Below are 26,031 nucleotides of genomic sequence, written 5' to 3'. Positions count from 1 at the left end.
TATTCTGAACATATTGTAACAATTTAAAATTATTTTACCAGTTATTGAAGTAGAATTAGAGAGTTGAGTTTTTAAAAACATTGAGTTTACAGAAAGATGCAAATTTTATTAGTTATTACTTAAGTAATAATCCAATTTAAAAATGATAGTAGCAAAAAATGACGACTTTCGACAGGTTTAGTTAACGGTATTTTTTATTTTTTCTATTTGACACCTTTTTTTCGTCACGCTTTCTGCTTGTGGACAATAGTTTCACTGAATTTCGCGCGGAGAGGCCTTTTTATGATCGGCATGCGCAATTAAATCCCCACATTGCTAAAAAGATTGTTAAACTTAACTGGGCAATTTGTGTATTCACTCTATAGCAAAACAAGAAAATACATGTTGTGGACGAGTAATAGTCAGAGCAAAGGTTTGTAATAATTATGTATTATATTCGGAATGAGATACTTAAATAATAGAACAACAATATCGTATTGATTAATATAATATATATATATATACAGTTCAACTAATATTATTTTTCCGCATCTTAGCAAAAATTTGTGTGACGCGAGCGTGCGTGTATATATAATAACAAATATTTAATAATAACTCATATACGCGTAACAATAATATATGTATAGTATATTATGTATATCAATATTTTTTTCAAGTATAATAATATTGTTATGTGTTTATGTATACAGGCTCTATAAAATAACAATATTTAATAACCTAAAGATAGTGAAAATATATGTGTTCATAAAAGTTTGTAAAACTTCGTAAATTATTTATATAGGAGCTAGAAAGTAGCGGGACTATGATATTGCTGTTTTTCACTTCGTTGATTGCAACAGCTAAAGTATGATATTTAATCAAGCAGTCATTTTAGGTGTTTCGTTTTATTCTTTGCTTTTTTTTTTTCAACCACCGTTTTGCGCCCACTTTCTTCGCATACGTTACATTTAATTTTTTTCGCTAACAATTGGGTAAATATATTATCAACTTTACTAGTTTTAATACAATTGGATCACTAGTCCAGGATTATCGATCAATTATTTATTATACAATCATTACCAAGCATTTGATGATTATTTACAACGGTATAGAGACCCTACAAATTATTATCAGTTTTCCTTTCTCTCGTCCTCCTTCTAATTTTTTGTGTTTTTTGTCAGCGAATTACCGGGATTTACAATTTCAACAAGTTCAATCGCGCTAGAAAAAGATCTAATTGGACAGTTCAATATTGCTCTTAATTCACAAACAGCTATATTGTTTAGTCTTTACAGATTCTTCATTCCCTTGTTTTACAACCGCTGTAAGGTATCTATTATTCTTTTTACAGATACAGTTATTAACATTATTATCCGTATTATTAATATTAGGAGCTCGTTACATAAAACGTGAAAGGCACAATATTTCGATTGTCTTTATTTCGCTGGACAATATGTAAACCAAGACTCGTTCGTGCTGGTCCATTCGAGATTCTAAAATTGCAGGTGATATGTTGTGAAGAAAAAAAAAACTATTAAAACAAAATATTGACAAGAATATACGAGAAAAAGGGATTATAAACATGAGAACATCATAAAAAAAATAATGTTGTGTATTATATTATCGTTACATAAATATCAAATATCACCATAAATATATGTATAATTGACTAATTTTGGTTTCATACGTTTTTGTTCTTGGTGTTCTTTATTATTATTATTATTTTTTTTTTAATCCTTAGTCCTTCCAGCTCAAAAAAAATCTCACAGATGAATTGGTTTAAAACGTTAGTTATGCTTATTATTATTACTTTTTCCTTTTCTGAAGAAATCCTTGTGATCATTGTTACGAGTTCAATATTTCCTTCTTCAACTTTTTTTTTTTACACACTAGTGATGGTCGTTAATCTTAATTTCGTAACGGATCTAGACTCTCCAGTGAAAAGTCATCAGTTCCGATTGAAAGACCTCTGCTAAATCCATCCTGAAAAAGAATTGAAGACATGTAACCGATACTAAAATCAAGTCTTGCTAGAAATATAATTCTAAACTTTCACAAGTCTGAGATTATAACAAGGGATATAAAAAGAGAGAAAAAAGTAAATAAACAAAGTATATACATCGATGATATTCAGTCAGCTATTGTTCTTACTTTCATTTCTAGAAGCCTTTTGTCTAAAAGTCCGATCGCATTCTCTAATTCCTGCTGACTCGGATTTAACGCTGCAGTCGTTGCCCCAAACTCTCCCATTTCAAACGGATCATTTATGTCAGTTTTTGCACCGCTGGGTGGAGCTGGATTGAACGGAACGCTGCCGAAAAGATCTTCTTTGATGCCGTTCTGCCTTCGAGAATCTTTAGCCTTTGGTGGCGGAGCCACTGTGAATAGAATGTAAAATTTCCATTGGAACATCACCACTGGTAAAAGCTTGGCAATCAAAGTCGAGAGAGCAACTAGCTAAATCAAACTTACGCAACGGCGGAGAACTCGCACCTCCGTTAGCCTGAGGGAAGAAAATTTGCTGCGACGAAGAGACCTGTCCGTTCAAAGTCGGGTTATTGTTCGACTGATGATTGAAAGCTGACCCATTTGTCAATCCCTCGTGAGCTCTTGGATTAAAATCTTCCTCGAACTCGTCCATCAGTAGACCTTCCAGCTTAGTACCGACCGTCGGTACTGGGGGTTCGCTGCTGAAAAATTCACCATCGTGTTGAAAGATGTATTGAAAAAATTTGAAGTGTGTTGTTCTTATTTGCCAGTGAAAGTGTTGGGAGAAAAACGGCAAAGAAGCAACACTGATTATCGATACCAGGAATCGAGAAAATTGACCAATTCGACACCAATCCTGGTGAACTTACCCCATGAAATCGTCATCAAAACTTTTTTCGAAACTTCTTGGTGGCACCGGTGGTGGCTGTTGTATACCGTTAGAAGTATTTCCATTACTGTCACTGTTAGTTGTGCTCAGAGAAGATTTGCTCAAGCTACCATTCATCCTAGGTTTGGTACTCTCGTCAATCGACGACGAGGAACTTTCAGGAGTCATCGGTACACTCGGAACGTGTAAAATGTCGGGTAAATTATGCTGGGAGAGATAAGAAGTCACGTCGGCCTGAAAGTCGATTTAGCATTTAATTTTTATTACGAATCGTTGAACAGTTGGAAAAATCGAGTCTCTCGAACTCGCAATAATTTCGCAATTCTATTACCGTTCCCTTGATCGAAGCGATATCTTGCAACCGTTGCCTGTAGATGTTGTTTTCGTGTTCTAAGCGTTTGATTTTGTGCTGCAGTACCATGCTGCGTCTCTGACTGCCCAAATCCTTATCTGAAGTTTCCAAAAATCTCCTATAAGCTAGATCGAAGGCTTGTCCGATCGTCAGCGTTATTTCCTCCGACAATTTGTCGCTTACAAAAACGAAACACGTATGTCTCTCGGCGTCTTCCTCTTTAGCGATAAAGCTGAAAAATTTCTTCTCCCCCTTATCGTCGGCACAATACGAAATCCGATGAAGCGGGTACTGATGCATGATACGCTGTAAATATTCCACCAATTGAGATCAAATTACACATAGGCACTCTTCGCCAAATCGAGTCAACAAATGAAAAAAGAAGCAATAATCATTTAATATCTGTATTTCATTTGAATACCTTTGGCGTCGTCTTGGTCTTGGGCTCTTGAATAGCGACGCCATCTATGCTGATGGTTAGTTCCACTTTTGGCGTTTTGGTACCCTCGCTTTTCCTCAACTGCTGATTAAACTTTAGCTTGCAGGTAGCCTCCTTAACCACGTCGATACCTTTGGGTTGATCGACTTCTGTACTCCCAAGATACTAAAAAGCCACATGACAAAATTACTTGAGCATTGATTACACTTTTGAACTACCCGTATTATACCACGATAAGCAAACTATCTAAACATCGCCACTGTTCGATATCTAGTAAATATAACGAAAAAAACAAAAAGAAGCAAAGCGATATTACTATTTACACAAGAATTAAAATTGCAGAGCCATAAGGAACCTGGCAATGAATAAGCATCAATGAATATTGCGATTGTGAAATTAGAAAGTAACAAACTCTGTAGATCACCGGCTATATGTATAATATAGAATGTGTATAGTTTTGGTAATAACGGTAACAGTAAAAGTTTGGCACAAGTGGCTGAACAGATTTGGCCCGTTGCGTAACGATTTGCATACGCGGTATACTTTCATTTCCGAAAACATTCGGTGTTGCAGTATTACAAAGTTCGTTCAACTCGAACATTCCCGGTGTCTTGTTATTGCAGACCGATCTCTGGCAGCCTGAGAAACCAGAGGTTTTAACATCCGATCTTCCAAGCATTGCGCAACCATTCAAGATTAGATACAAAAATGAGATTTAGAAAAGGTTAAGAAATGATAATTACAAGAAACTTGTAAGGTGTGTAAAAATAAATTGGCTTGTGGCACAAGTGTTCATAAATTCCTATAAAGTCCTTGACCGTGCCAGCGACATGTCGAGTGAAGCTGGGAAAAAAAAGCGATCAATGAAAAAGAAAAAAGGACAAGAAACAGGTTCATTATGGTCATAGAAATATTTACATTCCAGACTAAACAGATTTGTCGTAGTTCAAGAGCCACATGACATTTTTAACATAGGCTGTTGTTTTTTCTTTCTTTTCTATACCATAAAAATTTAATTAATTCTGACTTTAAACAAATAGCCGAATGACGCACCGAGTGGAGAATGAATTTTTCACAATTAATTTGCATTCTTGTTTCCACACCAAACATGTTTCTCACAATACGACGGTGCGGGGAAAAGAATAAGAAAAGAAAACACAACCACACACCAAGTTGACCTTTCTGTCAACTCTGGATTATTCCGTTAATCATACTATATGCAAATTACATGTATATATTCATCCAATATAAAAATCAACCCAAAGCTCCAAATGTAAGCTTTACAATTGTTTTCCTATTTATTTTTCTCTATAATGATTAATGATAACGATACCTTAACTAAGTAAGCGATGTGACCCTTTTGAAGAGCGTCCGGCGAATGTATCCAATTTCTGGGTGAAGCGGCTGAAAATAAGAAAAAAAAAAAAAACTGTCAGTGAAAAGATGACAAATTATGCAAATTTATTTACTTCCAAAGCTACAAAGAGACGGCAAAAAGTTTGATATTGAAATATCTTACCACCATTTTTGCCAGGTTGATTTTTGTTGTTGGTAGAATTCTGTGCCCATTTCAATAAAGTGGAATTCCTCATGTTATACGGACAATGTTAATCCTCGACGAGATGAATTGTCGTGTATTTATTTGCCAGCAGTTGAAGAAACACAAGTCTGTAACACAAAGGAGGACAAAATTATGCTTGAGAGTACATAAAGAACGGGGAGATTTTCAGTCTGGAAAGAAAAGGGAATGAAAAATAGCTCAGTCAACCTGTTATAGTCTTCAGATGAAATGATATCGACGTACTTGATCACCAAACCAGCTAGCTGGCAAACAATACAAGTCTTAAGCCAGGTACATGAGGTAAACACACAACTGAACAACTGAACGACTGACTGACTAACTGATTGTGTTCAATGCCCGAGAGCAGCAACGCCAGTCAGCCTTGGCCACGAAGGCCAAATCCTTTCATGTTTCATCATCGTCATCATCGTGCAGTAAATGACTGATCTATTACAATTCAAGCTCGCTCATAGCTAGGTAAGCATCATTGTAAACAATAATCGATTTGACTTCGCGTGTATCTTTCAGTTTCACATTTACAATTACGAAAACAAGGTTTGGCGTAGAAAAAGTGCTTTTTTCTGTTCAAGAGTAGAAAAAGAGAGAAAGAGAGACAGGAAACACGGTACACGTAACGTTAACTACACAGAGCTGTAATATTATATCATCAAATTATCAGCCAGTGAGGGATAGTCTTTTCTATTTTAACATTATTTCTCTCTTTTATTTTTTCCCCTTCGCTTGCAAGCAAGTAGCCAAATATTATATCAAGCAAACGACCATTATCAATGTCTTTGATTTTTATCACTAAGGAAATAGGGTACATCTGAAGTATGGTATAGTAAACTAGTATATCGATGCTTGTAAATATTATAAGAACGTTATCTCCTTCAAAATGATTTGGGGAATTCCAGACAACTTAAAGTCGTTAATTTTTTGTCCTTATTTCTCGTCTGATCTTCTTGGTACGTTCATTTTCGTTTTATTACTTTTTCTTTTTTAGTTGCTACTGACAAACAAAACTAGAAGTAATTTTGTTTGTATCGCATTTATGTATAAATAAGAATATTGTCATGATACAAATTTCCTTAAATATGTAACATGTTGTTTTAATCTCCAAAGCAATTAAAGAAGCATGCATTTATCGCTTGGCGTTTAACGAAGGTAAACAAAACTCACACATCCAATGGACTTTGACACTGGTCTCTCTCTCCGTCTCTCTAATTTTCCAGTTATTGATAACCCGACATGATTTCTCATAATACTGTCAAGAGAAGAAATGAAACATTACGATGAAGTAAAGCTAGAAACTCAATCTCTCGAACGTGATTTCCAATTTCATTGGAATATTGCCAATTAAATTACCAAATCATCCATATTGTATACCAAATAAAATGTGAGCGAATCAAACGAATAATGAGAAAGAATAAGAAAGGGAATACAAGAATTTAGAATACGGCAAGGAAAGGAAAAACTTGATACATAAATAAATGAAAAAAAATTTTTTTTGCGCAATCTTGATTCGACGATGATGGTGGAAATAAGAAATCAAAAACTGTAATATTGAACTGCCATTGAGAATGATCGAAAAAAGACCGAGAGAAATATTTTGTCATATAAATCTCGGTATAAAATTTGAAAATCATGCTTATGTGCAACGTACCACTTAAATAATATAAACTGTATGTATGCCTAGTGATATATAATATATTAGCACCAGCACAACCTTTAAACATTGCATAACTTTCAAGGCAACGTTTGTGTGCATGATTTTCGCGCATAAAAATCGCGGATCGACGTCGGCTAACCAACCTTATAGTTATAGGATAAAAATAAGCAAGCACAGTGCCGCAAGTAAAAAAGAAGAGAAAAGAAAAAACAAAGCATACAACGTGTGGTAGTGAATATAACCGATTAATTAATTATTAACGAGCACAGCGTGAGACGCAATCGGTATATTTCCAAGTAAATCTGCAATAATTTGTTTCTCCTTCCCCTCACCTTTCTTCCGTGTAAAAGAAAATTTATTATGAACTACGTATACAAATTCAAGAGTTCAAGAGATAGATTACAGGCATAACGTGGAATTTCCAGAGAGAATCTTTCGTGAAATTAACGACGAAGTACATAAGTCTGCAGGCAATTAGAATACAAAGCTCGAAAACAAAAATATTATTCAATCCAATTCGATTCTACTTAATTGACAATAGATCAGAAAAAAAAAATTTTTGAACCGCCAATTTCACGTATACATCCAAAATATATATATAAGTAATTCCGTGTTGTACGACAGAGATCAGTTGGGATTACGGATTGTTTTGATATACGAACAGAATGGAGTCTCTCTGGTTCAAAAAATTTGTTCCTATAATAACAGCAACAACAACAACACAACCGAGCTGTGTACAACGAAAAGACATGTTCAATCAATGAAAGTTCATCCCTATTTACATACATACACAATAATATACACACCCAATATATCAACCGAACAAATATCAGAGCGTCACACGCGTTTGCTACATGCTAATACAACAACGACCGAGTCGTTGTTCCCCTCTGGATATGCGATTCGGTCCGTATAAATATATGCAATCGCTTGCAAATAATAAGCGTCGAGAAGAGAAGCTAGATCATTGAAAACGAGACAAAGAAACGTCAGCTTATATCTAGGTAATTGCAGCGATCAATTAACCAAAGAGCAAAATACTTTGCAAAGAAGATAGTTGGAAGAAGAGGACAAGGAATCGGAGAGAGAGAGAGATAGAGGGAGAAAAACAACTTAATAAAGCATGAATGAACGATTAGGAAAAGTCGATGCTGTGGGAGGGGGGTATCATACAGATATATTATCGTCATTATATGGAGTAAAACGATGGAGGGTCATATGTGTAGAGAAAATGAGAGACGGATAGAGATTAATTGAACAATCTTGAAACCGGCGGAAGCGGAGAAAGTGTATACATATAATGGAGGCATACATATTATACAGGCATGTCCATGTCTAATTATTGCAATAATAATAATAATAATAATGATAGGTACGCGACCACAACAACGTCCTGCAATGGTTTTAGAATAATAGTGATAGTAAAAAAAAAAAAAACCGCATCATACTGGGCGCAAAATTTCTTCCTCTTTCCTCAGTTCCATTTTTTCCCCTCCTTTTTTGCACACATCGTACAAATGCGATATTAAAGCTAGTTGCGCGCGTGTGAAAACGTAGACACGTAACTATATGGCATATTTTGATGTATGTATGTAATGTGTAGACGCGTAGAAGAGAAATAGTAAAAATTAAAATGCTGCGCATATAGCATTATAGCATTATAGTAGTATAGCATTGGATTTCGATTATACAGATTGTGGGTGTATATATATATATATATATGTGTGTATATGCAATCTATAATTACATTTTATTCATTATAGATGCGCACATACCTAACGTGTTGCTTCGTAAAACGATGTCGTAAGATATGCGCGCTGCATTCAGATTATATCATGATACGTTATGAACATTAAAGTGAATTAAACATTGCGTTGAGACTTAAATTTTTATTGTAGTACCAGTCATAATATTGTATCCGCAACGATATGAACATTTGTTTTTAGTTGTATACATGGGATAGTCACAAACTAACGTGAACAATGATTGACCCAAAATCTCGCCGAAATGTTCACCGATTTTTTTCCTATTTCTACTGCACCAAATATACATTTTGTAATTTGTATTTTTATCTTTTTCACCTGCCGTTCAGGCGTAAGTATTTTAGATTTTATCCTTCATAACTCGAAAACTGTGCATTTGGAGAAAAATTTGTAACGGGGCAAGAGGTGTATTTTTTTATTTTATTTTTGTTTTTTGTTATAAATCAGACGAAGTCAATTTTTTAGAAACGGCAAGTCATCGTTCTCAACGAGAAACGCACGATAATGAATTTTTTCTCGAAAACGACGTTTTGAAAAAATTTGCAACCTTTTGTGAATCGTCTTTGGCTAAAAAAGAAAACCTTTTTTTACATCCGACGCAAAATGACAAAATCGCCGTCGTTTGGGAGCTAAGCTTCTTTTTGCACATCAATGTTATACGTTAATATGACAATAATAATTGTTGACCAGAAGCGAATTATCGTGATTTGAAATAAAAAAATTAAAAATATAGGTATGCATGATCAAATGACGATTCAAGTGCGAAATATAAAAATAACTTTGTTATAACGTTTTATAGGCGAATGGGTCAATGATGCATTGTAATATAAAAAAAGCCTCAGTAATTGTTTAAATCGAAGACGGTGATCTCCGTCGAGGTTAAACGTCGGTCTAGTTGCCACGGAATGCTCAACGATTATATTCAATTAACGGAAGATATCCCGCAGAATTATGTGTATATGTATATTTGTAGTCATAGTTGAATCGTGTAAAACGTAGGATGTACGTGCGTACAATAATTAAAAGCGAATTAACAAAAGCGGATTGACAAATAAATTACACAAGAAAGAAATCAAATATACAATATAAAAACACCGAGATTTAACCCTTTGAGTCATAGTGGTAAGTATTCTCATCACCTATTTTACATTCATTTTTTGTATATTTAGAAAACTTTTAAACATATTTCTTCACGGTTTGTTGCTATTTCCGATGGTATACTAACGGGTTTTCAATATTCAAGAGTAATTATTGCAATATAATGTAAATTATTATTGTTAGAAACGAATTGAATGAAAAAAAATCGTCAAAATTGAAGGACTAATTACACTCAGAGAAAATTATGGTTGTCTTTACCATAAAAAATAGTGTGCTCAGGGGACAATACGAATTTATAGTTAATAGAACTTATTGCATTATGTTGTTCCGAACTATGAATTTATGGTTACATCTGACAAAAGTTTTATGGTTAACGGTACAATAATAAAGACCCTAACCACATTCAAACATTAGTGCGGTAAACGTGATAAACTTATCGTTACTCGATTTATAATTTGGAAATTTTAGATTGCAATTTTTTAGCTTTTACTATACGAGTTGAGTAGCTTCATCGTAAATGTATAGTAAAACTGAAATGAAAAAAAATAGATGAGGAACTCGTAGATAACTCATCGCAATGATTTTTCGTGAGCGCAGACACCATTTTGACAACTCATCAGTAACTACAACCGTTGAAAACGCATTTTGGATCGATTACAGTCACTGAAAACTGATCAACAAGATTATTCCATTTATCAAGTGAATTCAGCAGAATTTCTAGTAAATTCCAAGTACCGTAAATGAAATTTCCAAATATACCTGATACATTTACTGCACAATGAAGTAAATTCAAAATACCCTTTTGCGTATTTCCAACTAAGTTAGGCAAAATGACAAAATTATCATGCACGTTTATTGAGAATGCTTAGTAATTCACTTTATAACACGAAATTTGTAATTCAACTACACTTTTGTGTTGTAAATGTGGCGATGATTTTCAACTATTTTCAACAGTGTATGTTTAGTTGTTGAAACTATGTTCGTATGATCTCGTCTGAATAATTACTGTATTAGCGTTAACCATATTTAAGTCGAGTCAAACTATGTACGGTGCATTCAACTCTGACAAAAGTTGCAGGAATCATCTCGGGTGGTCTAAATACTTATCCGTAAATAGTTGATTATAAATTAGTTAATTGAACCGTACTCTATACTATCGAAGACTACAGAACAGAGCTCACCGCACTATACGAATATAATCCTGACGAATATCTGTGTACGGTGAACATTAGAAACAAAAATATAGTTAATTGTAGTGTTATTATAGTACCTTTGACGTCCTTGCTTCAACTATAAGTGTATGGTAAAATTGATATTGTGTTTATAGTGCGCCAAACGATAATTTGAGTGAATTCTACTATAAAAATTATCCGACTATAATATTTTAACTATACAGATTTTTAACTATATGCGCAAATTTTTCTCTTAGTGTAATTTCCGAGAAAGTTACCCGTCTGCATATATACACGTTTTATATAAATTACAAGTTTTTGGGGTCGCTGATTACGAATCTGAAATCAGATTTTGAATATTCAGTAAAACCTCTGCATCAAGTTTCTAGACCGTATTCGATCGAATTTGAAATTTTCATCCACCATATTGGATCCACCGTGGTAAACACGGCGACACACAAACTCGCGAACTTGTATAATATATGGGGGGTTCCATGACATCACGATCAAGATTCTACGTCGATATCTCAGATTGGCTTTATAATTTTGACATCATGGAATACCCCAAATGCAAATAAAGGTAACGAGTTCACGGAATACATAAAACTATACAAGCGCGATAAAAATTTGAAACTGTTCCTGAAATCGGAGAATATATTTTGTTAGCCCAATGCTTTCCTTTGTCCCCGATTTGATCTGCCAAGAATTATTCAGCTGCCGCGATTCAAGTCGTGGATCGGAAACGGCTCGTAAATGAAACATAAATCAATGCATACACATCTACTGTGCATACGCATGCCAATTACAATTTTCATCATCACGTATAATAATCAATCGCATTGATATATCTTTACCGCAGGCGGTAATAGTTATAAAAATTGAATGAGAATGAAAATTTCAAGAAAGAGAAAAAATAATCAAGTTATAAATGATAATGATAATGACAATAATGATTCTGCACTCACTGGTAATATAACAGAAGTTGGAAAATTTCCGTGATTTACATGCAACTAATCCAGAAACAGCACTAACGGTGCACGATCTCACTTATGTACGTACGCGCGTAGGTTATAAGATTAGAAGTGAAAACAACTCGAGGAAGTGTCTGTGTGTTTAATAACGAAATGAGATGATAACGCGAAACGGGTAAAAGTGTGAACAGAGTTCACTTGTCAAAACTTATATAGCTGGTAATAGATCCACAGTTAATCATCCTCTGAATCACGTATATATGAGGGATTCGCCGTCAACTCGGCCACTTTTTTTTCGACCATCTCAGATCTGCCCCATAATTGTTTATATAAAAAAAATGAAGCCACACAAATTAATTTTTTTTTACCGGAATCTCGACCGAATTTGTGTGGCTTCATTTTTTTTACCCTAGAACCTCGATCCGTGCCACTCTGGCGATTTTTTGGTGATATTGTCACACATATTGGAAGACTCTGTAATTTTTTCAGCAAAAAAAAGGGTCCTTTTTGAATAAAAAAAATAATTTCTTCCTTTTTTGGTAAAAAATCAGCGATACCGGAACGTAAAAGTTTTTTCAAAAATTCCTCTCGAAAGCTAACAAAAAACTACAACTTTTATGTAGAGTCATTTTTTTTCAGTTACTTCAAGTTTCCGAGATATATTCATTTGAAAAGAAAACGGCAATTTCTCAAATACTGAATTACAAAATCTGAAAAAATTCACATAGAGTACCTTTTAGTAGTACTTTGATATAACCAATTATGGGGCAGATCTGAGATGGTCGAAAAAAAAGTGGCCCAGTTGACGGCGAATCCCTCATATACAGGCTTTGCGTAGTTTTGTTTAACATCAGGAATTTATCTCTCATTCGATGATGGTGCGTATTAGAAATTAATTGATCCATCTACATTAGAGTGTCCCATATTTAAGATGTTATCGAATTTTTCTAAGCATACTCCCCAAATCAATTTCAAATAATTAAAAACAAATTACCTAATTTTTTCCGACTTCTATCTCAACTCTATCCCGTGCCAACGACAGTTGTGGATTTCAACGTTTAAAATACACGTGTTTCGTACACGTTCTCAGCATACATTTTCCTATAAAAGTAATAATCTTCGAAGAAATCTGTAACTGCGAGGTTTTAGTGATCTTTAGTGCTACTATCTGAGAAAAAATTCACATCATCATACCGTGCAATTGCGACGAATTGCGCACCCTCGAAATCTGACTTTTTTGCATTTAGAGCATACAAACACTTGGCCGTTGAACCATAGATTATGAGAAAGAGCATAAAGAACGTAAGTGTTTCTCTATGCGCGTTCTAATTTGTCCGTTGTTAATAATCAAACCGCCATTAGCAAATCACCAGTGACCGAGATGTATAATCAATATCGACACTAATTAAATAAAGGAAAGTTTACTTCGAGTGTAACATATTATTGAATCTTTAGATAATACCTACAGAAGACGATGAGAAGGAGAGAGAGAGAGAGAGAGAGAGAGAGAGAGAGAGAGAGAGAGAGAGAGAGAGAGAGAGAGAGAGAGAGAGATTTAGATTTTTCGAAAATTGAAAAATTGCGCCAACTTTTTTCCCGGATTACAACAAACGAAAATGTCTTTAATACAAACAACTACAAACGATTTAGAATAGATGGAAATTTTGAAAATTTATATTTGAACAAGTCGAGTTCCAGTTTCAGTTTCACATAGCTGGACTACACATTGGTATACATATACATGAATAACTATAGTTTGGCCGAGAAGTGACAGATTAGATAGATCAGACGTACATGTAAATATCGTATTCATACTCCTATTCAAAGAACAAAAAGAGGAAGAGGAGAAGTCGGAGGGGAGGTGCGTAAGCAATGTACACACAAGTATAATCCCTCTGCTGCTCAAAGCGATATTTATTAGTTATAGAGAGCTGTTGACGGTTGTCCGAGGACGAAAATGAGGGGACGAAAAAAAGAGGAATGAAAACGAAGAAAATAATACATAATGATAAGAACAGTAATAATAATTGATGTTAAACACAAAAATAATAATTGTAATTGTAATTATAATAACAAACAACAACAACAACAACAACAATAATAATAATGACGATATGTATAATACAGCACACAACGATATCGACAGTAAATGAAAGCGCGCGGCTTACGATTAGTTTCGTAACGTTAAAACAAAGTTACTACCTACGTGTTATTCGATTTCAAGTAAGGTAGTCAATCAATGCGGTATAAAAAAGAAAAAAAGGAGATTGAAAAGGAGACGATGAGTGTAGTAGCGGAAATGCTGCGGTAGTTCTTAATTTATTGTTGTTGTTATTATTATTATCATTATTATTACTTAGCAATTTTTTTTCACGCCGAGCATAAACGTCACCATCTTTTGCAACGCCGTTTAGGCTTTCTTATCACACCATCCCCGGTGAAAAAGAAATAAAAATCAGCCACCGAAAGTAATGAAACGAACCATTCATCCAATCATTCAATCTACAGTTCTACGAATCGTCTGCAACTGAGGTCTGACAATGAACGAAGTTTCGCCGGACTCAATACTTACTCGGAACTCAAAATATCTGTCGAACGGACCAGTGTGCGTGCGGTCAAAACTCCAAAAATACAGTTTTAGTAATAGTTGTTACAAAGAAAATTATGCGCCAATACTATTAAGCTACGATTTATACTATCGTGAGATACCGTCGATCAGCAGTTCAGAATCATTCGGGAGTTTAGACCATTTGGTTATTTAACCGTTTTCGAAATAGGCCTGCACTTTTATAGTTTGGGGTTCTAGCTGCGTGAAAGTTTTGAACTTTTCGACTTATTACCATTCGAAGTTTTGAATATTTGAAGTTCTGACGATTCGGGATCTTGATTATTTGGAGTTCCGACTACTCGAGGCTTTGATCGTTTGGAGTTTTAACAAAGTGGCTATTCACTCCTGGAAATCAGCTGTACACCCTGGGTTGAAATCAGTTGAAAGCGGAATGAAAAATCGTACAGATAAATCACTTTAACATCACTGAGAATTATAATCTAAAATCATACGAAGGCACTGGAAATCAGCAGAAATCCCACATGAAGTCATGTGAAATCGCATTGAAAATCAACTGAAATCGGACAAATCATAAATCAAATCACCTAAAAAAAAAAAAAAAAGTCACGAAATCACTCGCACGCCAAGAGTAAAGTAAATATTTGAAGTACCGTCTAGCGTCTACTAGAAATTTTGGGCATTCGGAGTTTCGTCCGTTCCAAATTTCGTACTCTTCAGAGTTCTGACGAAATCAAGTTTGTTTCAACGATTAAAAAATTCCACCACCCAGCAAAAGCTTCAACCTTCCCTAGGCTACCAACGAGCCACATATGACGCAATGTTGTCTCTGAACTCGATCGTCCAGAATTTCTACCGTCGCATCGGGCGTAATATATCCGCGAGAGAACAAGTCGTCGAATTGATCCAAGAGTCTCGTGGCTCCGGGTTCGTTCGACGCGTCTGTGAGATCGGCAAAGCGTGCACACGCGTGCAGGTCTCTCCTTCTCCTTCTCCCTCTCTCTCTCTTTCTCTCTCTCTCTCTCGTTCTTTCTTTCTCTTTTTTCCTCGCGGTAAACGGTACACCGGCAAGGCATGGCGCACACTTGCACACCCGTATGAACGAAGCCGAGAGAGGAGAGAGAGGAGAGAGAGTCGTGGATGGCAGTGCCAGCCACCGGCTGTGTTGGGTTGCCTGGCTTGTTCACCGTTCGCCGAAGCGACGCCGCGACGGCCTGTCTGCTCGTCCCTTCACAATCAGTCATATACGGAGGCGATATCACCTTCCTTATCCTCGTTCTTATCCTGCTTATCACGTCGGATACGGTCTTCCGAAACCGCAAGGTGGAAAAATATGCCCATGGTCATGATGATGAAGATGATAATGAAGTACGGGTGCCGTGCCATTTTATTACAATTATAGATCTGATCTGCACAAATATTTAAACGAGATTTAACGCAGCTGAAGTTAGTAACGTAGAATAACTCGCGATATGTTGAATCGACAGTGTTAGTTTGTTCATGCTTCGTTAATGGCTTCCTAAATTTCAGGTAATCCTCTAAAGTCGCAAAATAACGACTCTTTCTAAAGATGCGTCATTAAAATAAGCGTTACAAACTTCGGCCTGATGAGATTTAGAGTTAAGTTATTCGTTGGACTATTAACGAGTATGGTTCAATTATTCCATGCGAATCGACATATCGAGTGAAATTTCGATTCCTTCGTTCCGCGTGCAGGCGAATTTTATTATTCGATTTCTACGTACAACGACTCGATCAAGTGATTCGGAAAACGAAAACGAGGAATAAATTTCGAACATCAATGTTTCGTGCAAATTCAATAAAAATATTTTAAAGACAATCAAATCCTACAATCGTGATACGAAGTATTGAAAATTCTGCAACTTTATACCTCGCGTGATTAAAATTCGAACCTGAATTGAGCCCGTCCAAAATCTCTAAACCACAGTAGAGTGTTGAATATCAATATTGGGAATAAAAAATCAACACACACAAAACGACAAGACAAAAAAAATTGAGTGAACGATACGGCAGTTTACCTCTTTCCTATATATTATACCGTTACGCAATTTTGATACATCTCGTCGTTGCTTGATTTAACACATAGGATTGAAGAGAAAAAAAAAAATAGTGTGGACGGAAAATGAAATAGAAACTTGTTACAAAAAAATGTAAGGAAGCCCTATCGATAAATTTCTCAAATTAACTTTTTTGCTAGGCAGTCATCGTTCTGTTTCCAACTTAACTCTAGTCACTCACGCCTATGGAAAATTCTGAGACAAAATCTAACGATTCAGAAATAGACTCCAATTTTAGTTTTCGCAAAAAAAAAAAAAAAAAAAAACGATGGAGGATGTGGGAGAAATTCTTCAAGCAAAAAAAGTAAAACAGTACACAATAGTTTTTTCAATCACTCTTCATTTTACTTGCACAACCAACCCTGATTCTAGCACGCTGACTTTAAATTTGTACGTGAAAGTCGATTCATTTCAGTGACTAGGGTTAATGCAAAGCCGCCCGGTATAATTGCCTAACAATAAGTTCGGTATTTTTCAATCTAACTAAATGCGAATGCGTCAGCTAACCAGTTTTCAGGCCTTAAAAACCACACACAACCATCGCAAAACCGAAAAAATGTTTTTGGTAATATGTGTATCGGTCTTTGATAGGTTCCACATAACCCGTTCTGATTTCTTTTGAGTAAGACGTCGGGTTGTCTCATCGATTTTTTTGATAGAATTCCTAGCATCGATACGAAAAATGTGTAAGATCATTTTTATTTTTTCATGATCCGGAATCTGAGAGAAAAATTAAAACCTATATTTCGTCCACTCTCTAGCGATGTTTGAGTCATTCCCGTCAAACCAAGTCTTCAATAAATGATCGTCAATTTACTACACCACATTTACTGTACAAAAGATTTGTCAATTTACGAAAACTGCTTGTAAATTGACATATTCGGTGTATAGCGATGTAAATTACTATGTCTTTGCCTTAAATTTGAGATAAAAATTTTTGAGTTTACTAAAATTTATAAGATTTATAAGTGAATTTTTGGTGAGTTCACTGTTCCGTATCCGAATAAAACTTCCAATACAATTTCGGAAGTTCCGTACAGAAATTTTTAAAAGTGTCGTAAGTTGAATTTTTTTCGGATACCGTGTCTCGGGGAAACAAAATTGTAACCATTTTTTAAAGACATCATTAAAATTTTTGCCACACACACACATTCTTCCAGGTTTAAAAGGTATTGAAATTTGCATTGCATCGTCACTACCTGGTATGCATTATCCACTAATACGATTACATTTCTCAGGGTGGCCAACCCTCAAAAATTTGAAATTATATGACAGATGATCTTAGAGCATTACTGTACATGCTCTAAGCAGATGATCGTGATGTGTCTAACCTCAAATACCTTGACAGTTTGGCTCAACTGGACTTTTCATCATTCGTCGTTATTAAATATTGGTAATAATCAATAACCACGAATAATAACCAATATAAGTCTATGAGTCAGGCCGAATTGTTGGAATGTTTGAGGTTACATACATCGAGGTAATCTGTCACGTATAAATTTTAGATTTTTGTGAGTGACGATGCAATGTAAATTTCCGTAATTTATAAACCTGGAAGAACATGTATCGCAAAAACTTAAAAAATGTCTTACAAGAATCTTGACAAATTTTTTTCCCAAAAAATAGGATGCGGAAAAAATTTTACCTATGCTAGTTATTCTTAGAATAGATTTCCGAAACACGAGGAAAAATTGGAAGAAATTACGAATATGTATTTGGTTTGACGGGAATATCACAAGCATCGTACGTAAGAGAAAGATCAAAATATGAGTCGTAATTTTTTACCTCAGATTCCAGGGCATGAAAAAAATACCGATTCTAATGAAAATTGATAAATGACAATCCGCCATCTTATCCGAAAGAAATAAGAGCGGGTAGTCTGGGAGCTTATCAAAGACCGAAAAACGCAGACATTTTTTCGGTTCGAAATGGTTGTTCGTGATTTTCAGGGCGTGAAAACGAGTAGTCCGATGCGCATTTTTTTAATTGTTTCTATTGAAAAATGCCGTACTTAGCAATTTAACAGAGTATTCGCCTGAATGCTTAAGCTCAGCGACGATTTCCGCGACTGGTTATACCGATATTCATGTGGTATAGTGATTTTTTTTCTTACTGTTCTGCCAATACACACACGCACACACACGCGCGCGCGCTCGTGCATCGTATAAGGTAAGTTCCTTGCTGCAGAAGCAACAGTGAAAAAAACCGGTTCAGGACCTCGTCTATATAGGTACATAGAGGTATATACATATGAGGTATTCCACACCATTTCACCTATTCGGTGAAGGTCACCGACGCCGATCTTGGTGCCATTTTTTTTCTCAATTGGTCTATCGAAAAAAAAGAACACATGTTCGGCCGTTTTTCGACTAGGCTACCTGTGTCGATTTTATGAATTTTCCGATTTTTCAACTTTTTCGAAACAGACTTTTTTCAACTGGCTCTATCTTCAAGAGCTTTCATTCTTTTCAAAAAATGATACAGGTATAAAATGTGTCAATAAGTCCGAGCTTTTTGAAAAAAATTTTTCAAAATTTTTCCAACCACACAATTCTAAAATTTTTTGAATTGCGACACCTTCGATTTTCCTGAAACTTTTTACTTGCATTCGACCAGTTACAATCAAGTTTTCCTCCAAAGGAAATTATGGACTTCCATTCATCCGAGTCGAAATCAATCTTAACTTCGATCAGACAAGTTTTCATGTTATAAAAATACATGTTTGCTGAAAAAAACAAATTTTCGGAATATCCCAAACAATATAAATAAAAACGAGATCACAATTTTTCTTTTCTATGCCAAATATATTTTCAGGTAGAAAATTTCTAAATATAAATACAAAATTGTATTTATACAATTATACAATATACAATATACAAAATTGTATTTATACAATTATACAATATACAATACAATTTTGTATTTATATTTAGAAATTTTCTACCTGAAAATATATTTGGCATAGAAAAGAAAAATTGTGATCTCGTTTTTATTTATATTGTTTGGGATATTCCGAAAAGTTTTTTTTCAGCAAACATGTATTTTTATAACATGAAAACTTGTCTGATCGAAGTTAAGATTGATTTCCGTAAAATATTTCCAATTTTTCGGCACTTATGATGGTTAACTCCCGAACGAATCGGAAGTCCATAATTTCCTTTGGAGGAAAACTTGACTGTAACTGGTCGAGTGCAAGTAAAAAGTTTCAGGAAAATCGAAGGTGTCGCAATTCAAAAAATTTTAGAATTGTGTGGTTGGAAAAATTTTGAAAAATTTTTTTCAAAAAGCTCGGACTTATTGACACATTTTATACTTGTATCATTTTTTGAAAAGAATGAAAGCTCTTGAAGATAGAGCCAGTTGAAAAAAGACTGTTTCGAAAAGTTGTAAAATCGGAAAATTCATAAAATCGACACAGGTAGCCTAATCGAAAAACGGCCGAACACGTGTTCTTTTTTTTTGATAGATGAATTGAGAAAAAAATTGACACCAAGATCTGTGTTGGTGACCTTCACCGATTAAGTGAAATGGTGTGGAATACCTCATATACAAGTACATAAAATTGCATTCCAAGTTCTGAATCATTCCTAAAACCGGGTAGGTCAGAATGTATTTATACACACACGCGCTCACACACATATCAACATATACATTTATATAAATTTATTCATGCAGCTATACAAACTTCGTACCCGTCGCTAAGTGCAGCTGTATTTATGTATGAATGTATGCACAATTTAGTTGCATAAGGGGCTCTCCACGTCACATCGTAAACGGTTGACCATGACATTTTTTAATATCCGGGATTATTCCTATGTTCGTACGACCCCAGGAAAAATTTTGCAAATAAATTTGAATTTTATCAATCACTCCTCTTTACCCTAAGAAATTTTAAGCTCGTTTCGAAATCACCCAAATCGATTTTTATGAAACGAGAAAAAAGAAAAACATTCAGACTTCCAAACAAAACATTTTCACGTGAGACTAAGAGTGGAAGGAGGTTTTTCTCTATTTTCACACGTGTTCAAACCTATATTCTACAAACCGCATCTCCGATTTTATTACTGATTTTTTTAAATTGGTTCCGTAGTCCTAAAAGATACGATTATAGGTTCTTTTTTTTATTAAGTCCAAATGCCGATTGCCATTTGTAAACGATAGAAAAACAGAAGAAATTATTCCAAAAAAAAATAGGCATAACAGTCCTTCCATTCTGAATCTGGCGTGAAAATGTTTTACTTAAAAAAAAACGGAATGTTATTTTCTTGTCTCATAAAAATCGATTAGGTATCTTTGACATTGGTTTAAAAATTCGTTTGACAATGTGAAAATTTTTTTCCTAACGCTTTTTGGGGAGGTCATACTAACGTAGGAAAAATCCTTAATGAAATTAAAAACGTCATGATCAGCCGTTTAAAAAACTGGCGTAAAAAAGCCCATATATATTATTGTAACATTGTGGTACATTAATTGATAACTATGCGAGAGTACGAAGAGAACTTTTGCACAATATGTAAAACTAGCTTCGATTCTCTTCCGTTATTTATTCCAATTGCAAAGATCGCGTCAATACAATCACGCAGCGACCTGCAGTAAGCCATTATACTGATGAAAAATTACATTAAAAACGAGAAAAACGATCGAAAATTAAAATACAGCTCAATATTAAAATCGAGGCCGTGTAATGCCCTCGGAGAGCAGAAGCAGGTGCTCGCGCAAAGGCCAAGACGGACATGGTGGTCGCCTTTACACCTATAAGTACACTTGGGGACAATGAATCTGAGACGCTAATTTTTTACACTAGACAGTTATGTTGGCAACATAGCGAAACCTAAAGCGCCATAATGGGTCGAGCGCGAAACAAACTCAATCTCAATAAACATAACACAACCCATGACCGTCGAATCTAACCTTAGAATATGTCAATCCAACAAGTCATTATACCCGCGATATTCTAAGGTTAGATTCGACGGTCATGGGTTGTGTTATGTTTATTAAGATTGAGTTTGTTTCGCGCTCGGCCGACTGTGGCGCTGTAGGTTTCTCTGTGTTGCCAACATAACTGTCTAGTGTAAAAAATGATCCGTCTCAGATTCATCGTCCCGAAGTGTACCATACACTCCGAGCATCATTGTCACATTGTCAGTAAGTTGGAGGTGCGGCGGCTATATAATGTAGAGGAAACTGTGTGCGTTCCCGTATAATGTGCATTTTAGGTTTAAAAGAACAAATTACGCATACGAATCTGAATTTCGAAAACCTCTGTATTCGCGTCATTTTTTTCACCGTCTGAATTCCGTGTTGTTTCCTGCACAAGAAATTCAACACGATATTACATACTATACGTAGATCAAAAATACGCCACAAGTAAAACTCTCCTTTCTCACGTTTTCATTTCTGTATATCGCGTGAAAGATACGTCGCGTTTTGCGTGCATCGCTTACGAAATCTTCGAGCACAAAGGACGTCGACAATTTTGCATTGTGCGCAAACAATTATATGGTATGTATATATGCATATGTATGTATGCATGTGCGTGTGAGCAGCGTATTTGCTAACTCGCACACAAAAACACACCCGTTTCAATTGACAACACACAGAAATTACGCAATACAGCCGCAGTTGTTCGTGTGTTAGATAAATGTTCGTTGTATGCTGCAGAGGTGGTGGGTTAATCGATGGGCACATAATAGATGATAACATAATATAAATGATGTAGAGGTATCCAGTGGGTAAATTTTGTGTATAATATTATGAACGAAAATGAAAGACCTGATCGGATTATAAAAACGCAAGAATAGAGAACGAGAGAGAATCAATCGATTGCCGCCGTACTTTTAGAGGAGTAAATTATACAGATCTATCTGTATGCTATAGCGTATTACACATCCACCAGCATACAGGTGTAGAAAATCAACACCTGCTGATTCATCGCTCCGTTAAACTTGCTGTGCGCATCTATTCGAGCAAAATACATATATTGCGAAAAGAATAAGGAAGGTATAAAAAAGAGAGAAAGAGAGATGGAGGAGGTATTCGAAATTGAGAAAATATGATGGTGATAACGAACAGCGACGAATCGATTTAACAGAGCAGCAAAAAGAAAAAAGCACTCATGAACTAGGTACATATATTATTATACCAAACATGTAGGCATGCAGGCGCTTGTTATGTATTAATTTCGCTACATTGAACTCTAGTCGAATTAGCAAGTTCGGTGTTTATACCTTCACCGTGATTCACGAGAGATTGAAGAATATTAAATTGCAGGAATAACAGTCTCGAATCGTATAATATACGTATACAATACATATCTATACATTCGTATCTTTCTTTCATTCCTTTATTATTTTTCATAATCTAAAAGTGGGTGTCTCTATAGTTTTCCAACAGCAATATCAACTTTCACGCCCTGCTATTGCTGCTGCTGCTGCTCCACCACATACATATAAATATCATGTGTGTTTACACATAAATACATACGCATATGACGTAAATAATATCACGGGGCGTCGTCGTCGTTTATTCGTCATTTTTTACGTTATAGGCGGTGTGTGTCAGCACGATTGGAACCCAATGATGCGTAGGTATACATATACTGTGTATTAATATGTATGTATTTAACTGTGATAAATAAAATTTATACTGCGTAGAGTAAAATATATATTATTATATACAGATGATGTGATTTTATCGATGTTTTCGTAAGAGTATATTATTTGCAGCTGCACATCTGTGAGTATTGTACTTTGTTATTTTTTGTTTTTTGTAATTATACATCATTTTACAGCTAGTGAGAAATAATATTGGACAAATTACAAACACACGTATCGTATTCGATCCCTTCATTTTCATACGATTAGGTATACCTATTACAGAATTAACCGCTCTATACGATTACACAACAAGCGGCGGCTTTATATGATGTATAATTATTTACTCATGTATACATATATGTACATTATACTCTGCAATGAGAGAGCGATTCAACGATTATCCGGAAATCGAAACTGCATTCCAATTATTTTGCAAACAAAAAAAAAAAAAACGGCAATTGAAAAATAATATCGACATCCGTGCGTATATACGGAATTAAATCGAATTATAGGTATGCGAGAAAAGAGGGGGAAGTGAGGAAAAACGAAACCGGAACAAAAAATTAATCGTCTAACAAAAAGAGAACGTAAGAACGCGAAACTTTCGATTGGCACGTAAGTGATACAAAACAAAAAAGAGCGAGCGAGAGAGAGAGAAGTATCGTATGTATGAATTGTATTTACAATAACTATCACACACAACATGCAATTCACGATGCTCCAACGTGAAATACGAACATCGTACGTCCATGGCAGAAAAGCGCGCGTGACATAGATGTGTGCGATATAACGAGCACGCGGTAAATATCATACCCATGTATATACGTGTATACATAGTTGTTATGAAAAGCGTATGTGATTGTTCTCTAATGTACGTGACAAATGTGGGAGGATCGAAGGCAGGGGGGCGGAGGGGAGGGAAGTGTAACACAGTGCAGCATATTTTCAAAGAGAAAATCATTGAAATTCCAACCGAGTTACTGGAGTTAAAGTATACATGTGCGTATGTTTCAGGTATGTATTTATTATAAATGTAAGAAATGTTTGACGCGCGTTTTGTGTTTTATTTTTATTTATTTTTTCTCTCTGTAGCGACAAAATATCATTAAACCGCGTGCGAGTCAAGTAAATTAACCGAGAATAAGCAGATCGAAGAATTAAGGCACGGTTAGTAGAGTGCTAAACGATTTAATGAGAGGCCAAACACGACGTCTCTCCTCTCTTCTATTTTATCTTCTCCGTTTTGCTGGCACAACGACGTCCTTTGTATACGTTGGCAATATGGAGGATTAACTCTGCCCTCTATAGTTGTCAAATAAAGGATGTAATTCCGAAATGAGTTGGGCTTTTTGCGCGCGAAATGTAACGCGCGGAATAATAGGATACATATCAAATTGCTTCATCGGTATCAGTGTCGAGATTGTGGAGATTTTTTAAGCTGGTAACGTTGGCTTGTTTCGGACTTCGACATTCTTACACATATTTTCTCAAGAAAATAAGAAGTAGAATGAGATCAATGTTTTTCAGAATCCAACAAACGATATCGTTTTCAGAACAACCGTTCCGAAATGTCCCACGTCCTAGCACACATCTCGAATTGCAGGAGATATTTCTAACTCACGAGCCGAAAACACGCGTTTCCTCTTCTCCCCTCTTTTTGCTAGCGAAGGATACATTAAAATCGGCGTTTACCGTTCGGTGTTTATGTTTACTGGCGGTGGTGTGACTCTATAGAGTACCTTGGTAATATCCGAGGACAGATAGATACGCACATGCAACGCGCGACCTGCTCGATGACCGTTAAAATTCACAAAACTGTTCGCGAGGAATCGGTGATATGATGTTGGGCGTGAATGGAACAAAATAAGAATGATAAAAATAAGGGAGACACATTGATGGTGTAAAAGGGCGAAATCGCCGTCGTATAAGTTAGAAAATCACCGCTGAGCAATGAAACGACGAACGCTAGGAGAGAAATGGGTGCAGCGTGAGAAAATAAATAATACGATAGAAAATACAACAGTGGAGAGAATAGAAAGTTGACGGAAACTAAAAACTAACCGCCGCGTACGCGGCTTCTATACACATACCTGTATATCTATAGGTATAAGTTATACCTATTCCGAATGGCCAGTATTCCGTTACGGTCGCGATATCATTCTTTCATTTCATTTACTTTTCGTTATATTATTTCGTTTTTAACGCTCATCGTCGTAAACAGGCGTAGATATTTCACAAATCTATATTGTGATATTATATCTATGCATAGGTGCAGTGTACAAAGGAAAGGAGAAACGCAACGCTTGTTCTTTCGAAAACCATTACAATAACGACGAAACAACAGTTGTTTAAACGCTGTTCGTGAAGGTGGATTCTCTTCTATCGAAATCAGTTTATCCATATCTATACCCACATAAAATATGTATATTCTGTAAATAGTATATACAAAAAAAAAAAAAAAAAAACTTACCGACGATGTGAGAAAAGGTTCTGGCTCTGTTTCTACGTTGCCGTAAAAAAAAAAAAAGGAATAACGCTCGTGGAACAAGGAATGACAATCTGACCGTTCTGCGGGCTATGTGTGAAACGCGAAACGCTCTGACCTTTCGGTTTTTCAGCTTTGCTATGATGGGGGTAATTCACTCTCACGTCACGGCACACACGCGTCCTACTCGAGTGCGGAATAAATACTGACAAACCGTCGAACGTCGAACAAACGTACGTCGACGAAACAAGTCGCTGGCGAGTATGCGCCATCTGGTGCCTAATTCGCGAATCACGAAACGTCGGTAACTAAGACACAACAAACGGATTCTCTCAACAAGAAATATGCTTGTTATTATTGCCATTGACTGAAGAATTTATTGAGTAGCTTCTTGACTTTGTTGAATATTTCAAAACTGCAAAAA

The 26,031-nt window shown here is 35.5% G+C and overlaps 1 protein-coding gene across 5 annotated transcripts; it reads right to left on the bottom strand.

Annotated features, from left to right (window-relative positions):
• Window positions 1–1,779: 1,779 nt before the first annotated feature.
• On the bottom strand, window positions 1,780–25,826 carry LOC107220310 (PTB domain-containing engulfment adapter protein 1). Of its 5 annotated transcripts, none has more exons than XM_046738655.1 (9): window positions 25,726–25,826; window positions 5,168–5,316; window positions 4,982–5,052; window positions 3,631–3,813; window positions 3,189–3,515; window positions 2,838–3,091; window positions 2,452–2,669; window positions 2,131–2,357; window positions 1,780–1,962 (listed from the first exon to the last, which is right to left on the bottom strand). In XM_046738655.1, exons 2-9 carry the CDS (start codon window positions 5,238–5,240, stop codon window positions 1,888–1,890), a joined length of 1,428 nt encoding a protein of 475 aa, XP_046594611.1. In that variant the 5' UTR covers window positions 5,241–5,316; window positions 25,726–25,826; the 3' UTR covers window positions 1,780–1,887. The 5 variants fall into 5 exon arrangements, with proteins under 5 accessions (XP_046594611.1, XP_015514345.2, XP_015514343.2 ...); XM_015658859.2 differs by having other exon boundaries at window positions 2,452–2,666; window positions 25,593–25,820; XM_015658857.2 differs by having other exon boundaries at window positions 25,593–25,819.
• Window positions 25,827–26,031: the final 205 nt, after the last annotated feature.

Source organism: Neodiprion lecontei, chromosome 4 (genome assembly GCF_021901455.1).
Source record: "Neodiprion lecontei isolate iyNeoLeco1 chromosome 4, iyNeoLeco1.1, whole genome shotgun sequence".
In the NCBI taxonomy this organism is placed as follows: Eukaryota; Metazoa; Arthropoda; class Insecta; order Hymenoptera; family Diprionidae; genus Neodiprion; species Neodiprion lecontei.
Note: the sequence above shows the minus strand (reverse complement) of the source record. Positions and strands in the feature narration are given on the sequence as shown.